Here is a 10,832-nt window from a genome sequence, read left to right on the forward strand (position 1 = left end):
GAATGTGTGAGGCAGGCTGCCCTGAAGTCTCACTGCTGGATCACACATAGTGGTGGAGTTTCCTCTTCGGCTATGTAGGGCAAGCAGCCAGAGGTTTCGCGGCAGCAAGTGCTCTCAATCAACATCGGCATTAATTGGCATGAACACCAAGTGCAAGATCTTGCAAACGATTGTCACCGCTTTAAGTCGATTGATAGTTTTTTGTCCGTGTATTCCGGTGCATACATGAACCCCGGAAAAGCAGCCATAGTGTTTCAGGATTGTAATTGGATAAACAATACTGCGAGTGAAACAAATATTTAGTTCTGGAAATAAATATATGCATTCTGGTTCTTTTTTTAAAATTATATTTCGAAGAAAAGTGAGAAGAAAAAACAAAGGAACAATGATGGAAAGTAATAATTTGCACATGACACTACTGATCGAACAATACTTTTAATGTTTGGTTTAGCAAACTCATTTACGAATTATGTAATCATTATTGAAAAGCGAAGAGCATGTAGAGAAAAGTCATTTGAGCATCCTAGTTAGTAGCTGACCAGAGCAAAAAAGGGCAGGAATAAAATAGATGGACACAAAGGCAGGAAAAACTTAATGTTTTCAGGGGAGAAAGGGTTTGTTAGGTATTCAGCAAAAAGAAGTCTTGCGATTTCCATGGAGCCGCGCACAGGCACGGTGAATAGGGGCATAACATGAGAGTTCGCGTCTGCTGATGTCGGCTAGAGGGGCACAATTTATGATTTATTGCTGCAAGGGCACTTGAACTTAGAGATCGATCAATTGATTCGGTTATCACAAGATGGCTGTTTAAGAACCACGTGGTTCACATTTTTAAATGTCTGGAAATCGAAGGTAAGATGCATTGAAAAAGAAATGTAATCAGTTGATATTTGCTAAAGAATACATGCCTTATCCATGGGGCAAATAACAGAGAACCTCTCTTTTAAGTGCTAGGATAGCTGGTGGAGGAAGCAGGCTGCTTGCATGGGGCTTAAAATGCATACCTGTGTTTTTTGTTTGCACGTTCAGCACACATTAATTTATATTTAAATGTAGTAGCTGATAGTTTGCCCTAGCTGATTGTCTTCTTTTCTTTTTTCAACTAAAGGGGCTCCTGGTCCTTGGTGTTGGTGTCGATGATCAGGCTGCTGAAGTCATGAAAGGGCTAAGAGCCACCAGAGGGTCGTCATCCCTATGTGTCCACTTCATCTCCGCCATGTCAAGAGTGTCCATTGCCTCTGCTCCATGAAAGAGGGGACGTAACTCCGTCCATAGCGGCAATGGAGAAATTCAACCCAGAAAATGTTAATTTAGAAGATGTACGGAGAGCTCTTAAACAAAATGGACTTGACCCATCAGCCACGGCTGATGAGTGTCTACGCGTGCTCTGGTGTTTATACCGGCAGAGTGAAGGCAGGTTATGTTCTACGTCTCAGGACCTGCACCAACTCAAACAGCAACAAGCGGAGGAAATGAAAGACGTGGAGAATTATGTGGCCCATATCCGCATGCTGACAGAGGAGCGGGAAATTCCAACTTCTGATTTTGAAAAGGAAAATGAACTACTCAAAAGTGAGCTGGAACAACTGCGCCTAAGTTACGATGCCCAGCAGAAGGAGGTTGAGGAGATGTTGGATCAGGAGGGACTGGGGGAGATTGCACACAGCAACCCAAATGAACAGGTTGCCTATTTGTTGGTTGAGAGAGCCACGCTCTTGGAGAAATTGGAACAATCCGAAGAAAAACTAGAACCCCAGTTTGGAAGACTACGTGAAGCTCAGCTCAAAAGCGAACTGGTACTGATCCATCACACATTAGAAGAGCAACTGCAGCAACAGCGGGAGTCGCTTCAGGAAACTAAGGAGACCCTCATCAGAAACCCTTGGAAAAAGCTGTTTGGATTGTACAAAGATAGCACATCTGCAGATTCTTCCGTGTATGATGAAGAATTTGTTAAAGAAAAGAAACTCCGGGAGTTTGTTGAGAGAGACTTGGATGAAGCGGCTCAGAGGCTACAGATGGCTCACGCTGAAATCCGCCGACTGACAGATGAGATAGATATTAAAAAACAAGAACAGGATACGTTTGATTCAAAAGAGCTTCAAAAAGCCAAGGAGCATAACAATAGATTAGACAAAGAAATACTGGCATTACGAAATCGCGTCAGATCGTTGGACTCTGAAAGAAAAGAATATATAGATCTGGTTGAGAAGCTTAATAAAAGCGTCAATCAATACCAGCAAGAAAAGCAAGTACAGTTAATCCTTCCAATCAATGAGACAGTAGTAAAACCTGCCAGTTTACTAGTACAAAACAGGAAAATTGATGAAAGCTCTGTTGAAGTCAGGACTATGGAGAAGAAGAACGAACAAGTGTATCACAATGAGGAAATGGCTCATAAAAGGTGTCATGTGCAGATTGCGGAGCGGGAAAGCAGGATTCATGAACTGATGCACAAGTTACAGAAGATTCATCATGAGTATGATGAGCTCGTTGAACGGAACGAAGAGCTAGAGTCAATTCTAGGGGAGACTCAGAACGAAAGAAAGGAAGAGAAGGAAAACTTTGAATGTGAAATAGACTGTCTTCAGAAAAAGATCACACGTTTAGAGGGGGAGTTAATGCCATTACAAAGGAACAGAGAAGAAACAAATGCTAGACATCAAGTAGTGGCGACAGAAATGAAAAGTACAGTGGATTTCCAGCAAATGTTCCGAAGCGAAGAGGAAAGTCTTGAAATACTTGAAAGTAGGCTGGCCACAGAAAAGCAGTGGAGGCAGCAGCTCGAGTCTGATCTTCAAACTGCACAGAAAGCTTTGATGGATGAGAAAGAGAAGTATGTGCTCTTACACAAATGCAATGCTTCAAAACACTGTATCAAGGATCAAAGTATTTCTCTGGAAGTAAAAAATGGATCTTCAGGGTCAAATGATAACCCTCTTAAAGGCACCCCAACCAAAAGTGGGCAATTGGAAGACCTGATTGAAAGCTTGGAAAAAGAAAAAGAGCAATTAAGCCTGGCACTCTCTGAGAGTAAGAACAAATTGGACACTTTGCAGCGGCAGCTTTATGAAGGCATGGTAGAGAAAGAAAAGCTGTTCAATGAAAATGTTCGGCTATGTCATGACATCGACGATGCACGGCATGAGCTTCACAGCAAGAAGGACGAAACAGTGCAGCTTAGGCAAGAGTTAACCAAAGTTCAAGATCAGCTCCTCAATTCCCATACTTCTGGAGATTCTTCGAAAAGTGATGCATTACTGTGTCAACCTAGAGACACACTGCTTCAGCAACAACACGAAGAAATGCGCCAGCTTCGCCAGGATTTCCATCGAGCTCAGAACTTGTGCATTGCGGCAGAAAAGGAGATGAGACATGAACGGGACAAAAACCTCTGTTTACAAAAACAGAGCAACCTCCTTCAGCAAGAAATTACTAACATTAAAGGTGAACTAAAGGAGAACGAACAAAGATTGGCAAATTCTTCCCAGCTGTGCTCCAGCCTCGAAGCGGACCTTGCGCAGAGTCGGCAAAAGATAAAGGAACTCGAATTAGATGTGCTTAAACAGCAGCAAACTTCAAAAACCCAGAATACCCTCCAAGAGAAGCTAGCGCAGGCCAACTTCAAAGGCATTGATGCAGATAAAAGGGTGTTGGAACTTGAACAGCAGCTGAAAGATTGCCATCATCAGCTGCGCCTAACAGAAGCTCGAATTTTACAGGAAAAGCGATTTGAGGATGAAGCTAAGGAGTACAGAGACAATGAAAAGAAAGTTAAAAGACAATTGGAGGAAGAGCAACTGAATAGAAAACTGTCAGATCAGACTGTGGAAGAACTGCAACAGCAAATCAAAAGCCTTCGTGTAAATCTGACTTCCCTGGCACAGGATAATACAGAGCTGCAGTTTAGAATTCAGCAACAGGAATCAAAGCTTCGCATTATAGACGATGACCAGAAGACAACATTCAGTGAACACCTTGATTGTCAGAGTAATAACCACAAGCTTGCAGAACAGTTGTCCTTGGTTCAGCAAGAAAAGGAAAGACTGTACACAGAATATGAACGGGTTCAGAAACAACTGGACGAATATATCAGAAAATACAACGAAAAGCAGCTTCGGCATAGAGCAAAGCTGCGGCGAGCAAAGGAGGTACACGTGCAAGAAATTGCCCATTATCAGCTGCACAATAAAACACTTGAGGGTGAACTTGCACTAATACGAAGCCAAGAGGAAAAGGAGCAGGTTTGGATCCGGAAAGTCACAGCAGAAAACGAGACGTTACTCCAGGAGAAAAGACAACTCTTAATGCAGATCAGCGAGCAGGAAGAGACTGAGCGAAACAGGAAGTGGGTCATCTCCTCCCTTCAGAGTAGGCTGCATCTTATGGACGAGGAGAACAACCACCTGCAGGAGAGTATCCTGCGGCTGACTACCCAGACCGGGGCCCTGGAGCGCATCCTTAAAAACATTCAGACTCTCAATTTAGAGGAGCTCAAGGCTGTTGTGCCCGCGGAACGCCTTCTCTTAGCCGGAACTTCTTTTTCAGTGCCAAATGCGAACAGCTCTGTAGTAGGTCAGTCTGACTCCACTGGAAGTCTGAAAGCAATTCAAGATGTAAAGTTTGATGAAACTGCCAACAGCCTTAAGACAACATTTTCTTTCTCACAATCACCGCCTTCAGAGATGGGTTACCTAAACGTGGCTACACCCAGGATGACAGCTGGGCCATAGTCTTGAAAGTGGTGAACTAAAGCATCATTAAAATGTGTAGTGCCTTTTCCACAACCCCTTAAGAATGTTTCTTAAATTTAATGACTTCAGACCGCTGACCGAATGTGTAAGTGCTTTTCGAGCCCTTTTGAATGTTTTGCATATATTCCTTAGCTCAGGTAATGGAGGTTTTATTAAGGGGCACAGCGAGGCGGGATTCTGGTTCCATGTCTTGCCTATGCATTAATGGCTCTGTGTTTTTACCAACTTCTTTTTTTTTAAGTGGTCCTTGTGGTCATGCACTTTTGTAAGACGAGGTTGTTTAAATTATGGCAGGGTCCCCCCAATGCCCCTCTCACTACCCTATGCACCCACATTCCCTTCCCCCTCTCCCTCCTACTTCACTACACGCACAAATACATACCCATTAAAAATCAAACTGGTCGACCAAACTGATCCCTTTAAAAAAGGTCAGTAAAAACCAATGATACAACAGCAATGTACTGTGCAGACATTTACTGTGCACTGTGTCTAGCATGCTCACCCAATCCTCTCTTCCAACTGCGTGAAAGAGGGAAGAGCCCTCTCCCTGGCTTCTCCGCTCGTCCTCCATGTTGAATGGAACCTCCAAGCCCCATGCCTCCAACCTGCACCCCAGAAACCCAGCCACTTACCTCCTTTTGAGTTTTCTGTGTCCCATCCTTCGCAGCCCTCCCAACGCATACATTGGTGTTCCTGCTGGAAACCCATCCCACCCTGCACAGATGCATGTGCGCACACACACCGCAGCCGTGCTTCTTTACTGCGCAGCACAGACATTACACCCATTGAGATCTGACTTTGTATCTTCAGGGGTGGAAGCGGGGCTGCTGCTTTTAGGATATGATAAATGCCATATCATATCATGATACCCATTGAGATCTGACTTTGTATCTTTGGGGGTGGAAGCGGGGTGCTGCATTTAGGATATGATAAATGCCATATCATGGCACCCATTGAGATCTGACTTTGTATCTTCGGGGGTGGAAGCGGGGATGCTGCTTTTAGGATATGATGAATGCCATATCATATCATGATACCCATTGAGATCTGACTTTGTATCTTTGGGGGTGGAAGCGGGGTGCTGCTTTTAGGATATGATAAATGCCATATCATATTATGATACCCATTGAGATCTGACTTTGTATCTTTGGGGGTGGAAGCGGGGTGCTGCTTTTAGGATATGATAAATGCCATATCATGACACCCATTGAGATCTGACTTTGTATCTTACGGGGTGGAAGCGGGATGCTGCATTTAGGATATGATAAATGCCATATCATATCATGATACCCATTGAGATCTGACTTTGTATCTTTGGGGGTGGAAGCGGGGTGCTGCATTTAGGATATGATAAATGCCATATCATATCATGGCACCCATTGAGATCTGACTTTGTATCTTTGGGGGTGGAAGCGGGGTGCTGCATTTAGGATATGATAAATGCCATATCATGGCACCCATTGAGATCTGACTTTGTATCTTTGGGGGTGGAAGCGGGGTGCTGCTTTTAGGATATGATAAATGCCATATCATATTATGATACCCATTGAGATCTGACTTTGTATCTTTGGGGGTGGAAGCGGGGTGCTGCTTTTAGGATATGATAAATGCCATATCATGACACCCATTGAGATCTGACTTTGTATCTTACGGGGTGGAAGCGGGATGCTGCATTTAGGATATGATAAATGCCATATCATATCATGATACCCATTGAGATCTGACTTTGTATCTTTGGGGGTGGAAGCGGGGTGCTGCATTTAGGATATGATAAATGCCATATCATATCATGGCACCCATTGAGATCTGACTTTGTATCTTTGGGGGTGGAAGCGGGGTGCTGCTTTTAGGATATGATAAATGCCATATCATATCATGGCACCCATTGAGATCTGACTTTGTATCTTTGGGGGTGGAAGCGGGGTGCTGCATTTAGGATATGATAAATGCCATATCATGGCACCCATTGAGATCTGACTTTGTATCTTTGGGGGTGGAAGCGGGGTGCTGCTTTGATAAACATGGAGGCCTGCAGCATCTTCATACTTGCATATAAAGCAACAGTCAAACACTTGGGCTAATTAGATTTAAATACACCAAATAAAAGTTTTTTTTAAAAAAAAGAAAATGCTCTCTTTTGTGCTTTTTTTGGCCGTCGTTGCTTGAATTGCCCAGTAGAGGTTTTGGGTATCTCCTTTCTTTGTAGTACTCACTTTTCCCCAGTACTACATTTTTGTTGCTGTAACTACTTCATCCCACCATTGCCACTGGAACACCACTGATGAATGTTCACATGTATCCAGTACCTTTTCCTCAGTACCAGCTATCTATCCCAGAGTAATAATGTGAACTATTCCGCCACTTGGGAGGTAGGGGATGGCGTGAGAGACCAGTGCACTACGCTGAGCATCAATACGGGAATTAAGTTTTCTTTTATTATCCAAAATGCTAGTATACATAAAAATAAGTCCTACAATGGCAAACGGAAACAATAAGAAACTCATAAGAGCTGCATATGATTAAGAGGCAATATTAAAAAGAAGCTGGGCTTGAGTCAGTCAAGAGAGAAAGTTCCTTGTAGTGGTGCCTGAGGAGCAGGGTGCAATACAGAACATGATAAAAAAGAACATGAGCACATGAAATATCTTTGTGTTCCATTCTGCCCTAGACCGCCATCCAGGAAGTCACCGGCAAATGCCCCTATAATATGTGGAGCAGAGCAACGAGCTACCCAGTGCTCTAATTCCTTCTTGCCGCTTTCGGGTACATCTGAAGACACCAGGCCAATGCTATCTGAGCAATTGATTGCAGATCCAATCGACACAGAGTAAAACCTCTAGACCTCAAAAGTGATTTCAGGGCGACTAGATGGACACAAGTATCTTTACAGCACAGTAGAATAAAGTGCTTTAAGAATTCCTCACATTGCAACAAACCGGGCAGATATTAACATTCTCAGTCAGATATAGCCCATGTATCTCCTTTTGGGAGCTGAAATCTGGAACGACTGACTGTTTTCTACAGTGAGGCTCAGCGATCTTAGTTTGAAGAACAAATATTCACCTTTTTGGAGCTGGGCATAGCTTTCAAACCCCCACAGAGCTGAACCAGGAAGTTTAATCCCCCAAGCCTTGGCATGATACTTGGAGAACCAGCTCAATAGGTTCCATATCCAACTAGTTCATTACATGTATAATGGCTCTGTGAGCCTCTTGGTGTCGCGGACAACAAAAGCTTGACTTGACCTCCGGGGAGGATAGTTCATGAAACCTTCGCTACAAGTTAACATAGGCAGGAAGAACATACAGGCCCCCATGCAACCCTAGACTGCCCCCCACCGCAATCAACCTCTCGCAATACCTTTTTTCATTTCATGACTTTCAATACAACAAACAAATGACCTCATCAAGGAGGGTTTTGGTCTTTTGCAATTAAAACAAAAAGGTTTCAGTGGAGCCTGTCCATTCTGAACATCGAAGGTCAAAACCAAACCTTCATGAGATAACTTTCACATATGCATACAATCGAGTAAGGCTTTCCTTATGATGTTAGTCAGGAAGGAACATTATCTGGATATTTTCATAAAGTTGCGACAGTGAAAGCATTCCACTAAATAATTGTGCTGCTACAGCAGTTTCAAACATTAGACCAAATTCATTGTGAAACTGGGCAGCTATTTGTTTCCATTCTGCCTGCAGGGACAACATTTCAAGTTGCAAGCTACTAACCAGCCATACAAAAGTCACTTGCCACCTTACCCCTATACATGCATACAGGACACCATTTCGAATGACTTGTGTCCTCCAACGTATTCCTCATCTATGACGTGTAAAGTCCACAGCTGTGCTGCTTCGAAAAAAAACTTCGGCAGAGGGCGCCCTGCGTCGATGTCCCTCGGAGGCCTCTGTCGAGGGAGACCTCATCAGATGTTATAAGTAGCACACTTGGTGCCTGTAGCCTCAGTTCTGGTTTTCCTCAAACGTGTTTGCTTCGTAAAAGTCAGCGCGCCTCGTGGTTACTGTTAAGTTACCGTATTATGTCGTCTTCTATCCCGACAACCCCGCAGTCTGGCTTCAAGAGATGTTGGGACTGCGGCTCCATGATATTGATTATGGATCTGCATAGAATTTGTCTGTGGTGTCTGGGCGAGGACCACGCTACGGATGACTGCTCGAAGTGCCAGTCATTGACTGCCATGGCCTTGCGGGAACGTAACGGGAAATTGAAGGTAGGAAGGGTGTCCAAGCCCTGTAAATCCAAGTCAGCTGGTCTTTCGACCGACGAATCGAGAGGGGACTCTCCTCATAAAAAGAAGTCCAAGCGATCCAGGTCCCGCAGTGGTTCGCGCCACTCGTCCTCTATGTTGCGGCGGTCCAGGAAGCGACGTCACCGTTCCCCTTCCTCATCCTCTTTGGACAACGCCTCCTCGAAAAAGGCGACCTGCCCCACCAAACCCTCGACTACGGAGGAATGGGATGCTTTCCGGATGCAGATGTTGCAGCTATTTAAGTCCCAAGGCACGGTTCCGTCCGCACCTTCTGACAAAGCCGGCAGGGAACGGTCTCGGCTGGATACTCGCACGCCTTCGGGCCCGGGTGGATGGCGTGATAAACCTCGGGAGCCTTCGAGGGCCCGTTCGGACAAGGCATCGGGTGTTCACCAGAGACATTCCAGGTCCAGGTTGCGGTCTTAACTGTCAACCTGTGAAATCCTCAAAGCCATTGAAGATGTCGACGCCATTGCCGCCATGCCCATTGGGTGCGCCTGACAGGCCTTTGTCCCCGTTCAGGCTCTCAAAGCCGTCAGCTCCATTGTCGATGCCTATGGAGCCATCGACACCCACGATGCCATCTGGGCTGAATTTACCGGTGGAGGTCCCTGTGACTGTGCACCCTCCGAGGAAGGGTACTTCTAAGTCTTTGAAGACTGTGACTGCGAAGAGGTTTACTCCTCTTCCAAGGAAGGACTTCTTTAAGTCTCTCCAGGACATTTATGAGGACGAAGAAAGGTCAGAGGAGGATGTTTGTCCTTTTGGTCTTCCATATGGTACTCCTGGTGTTCCAGAGTGTCTCATCTCTGAAGAGAGTCGGATGGAGGATCTGTGTGTCAGTCTTTGCTTGATTCCAGTGGCGTTGACGCTTCCCCTGAGATGGAATTTGGTAAGCAGGATCCGGGGGAATCATGGCGACTCCTCTAATCAGAGATTGATGTTGCGAGTTGTGGAGTATCTGGGCTGGTCCAGGCCTCCGGTGCAATTTGATCAAGCCGATTTTACAGATGTTTTTGATCAGGGTCCGTCCACTGACTCGGTGTTGCCATTTCATGTGGTGTTGCAAAAGAGGGTGGCTGCTACTTGGAACACCCGGGAGAGTATTCCAGCAGTGAACAAGTCATTAACAAAGAAATACCGCTCATCCAGTAGCGACCCCGACAACATGTCCACACACCCCACTCTGGAGAGTTTGGTGGTTCAAGCGGCTACAGCCACTTCGAAGCAGGCAGCATACCCTACCATCCCTCCTGATAGGGACGATAAGCGCATGGATGGATGGGCATGCAAGGTTGGGAGTATAGCGTTGAAATCTACCAACTCCACCTGTGCCTTGGCAAAGGTTTTGCACACTATGTGGAATTGCATCTCTTTAGCGGCTGAACATATTCCCGAAGGGGAAGAAGGGATGGCTTTCTAGCTATTGTGAAGGATGGCAAGGATGCCATGTCTGAATCCCTTCATTCTGGGTTGGACACTGTGGATAGTGTCATCAAGGTCCATGGCTACAAGCACTGTGATGCGCAGGTTTGCGTGGTTGTGGAAGTCCGAGTTTGCACCAGATGTGCAGGCCCGTCTTCTCAACATGGCCTTTGACGGGTCTCATCTTTTTGGCCGCTAGGCTGTCGAGAGCCTTGAGAAATCTTTGGGTGCAGCTGTTCGACAACCTCTTCCATTTCGTCGTAGGGGACAGCAATCGAGGGGTGGTTCCTTTCTCTACTACTCCTCATTTGGAAGGGCGAGAGGGATGGCCAGTCAATGGGACCAATGTAAGTTTCCTTGTGGTGGACGAGGTAGAGGTGCTCAAG

At 45.4% G+C, this 10,832-nt stretch overlaps 1 protein-coding gene across 1 annotated transcript in view; it reads left to right on the forward strand.

Moving 5' to 3' along the window:
- The window catches only part of LOC138480669 (coiled-coil domain-containing protein 30-like), a 133,132-nt gene extending 128,334 nt beyond the window's left edge, over nucleotides 1–4,798 (forward strand). Inside the window, exon 2 of the mRNA XM_069612342.1 lies at nucleotides 1,109–4,798. Coding sequence (XP_069468443.1) covers nucleotides 1,281–4,733 — 3,453 coding nt within the window. The 5' untranslated portion in view covers nucleotides 1,109–1,280 and the 3' untranslated portion in view covers nucleotides 4,734–4,798. The remainder of the gene's footprint in view (nucleotides 1–1,108) is intronic.
- The last annotated feature ends 6,034 nt before the right edge of the window (nucleotides 4,799–10,832 follow it).

This window comes from Ambystoma mexicanum, chromosome 5p (genome assembly GCF_040938575.1).
Source record: "Ambystoma mexicanum isolate Mex_15411 chromosome 5p, UKY_AmexF1_1, whole genome shotgun sequence".
Lineage (NCBI taxonomy): Eukaryota > Metazoa > Chordata > Amphibia > Caudata > Ambystomatidae > Ambystoma > Ambystoma mexicanum.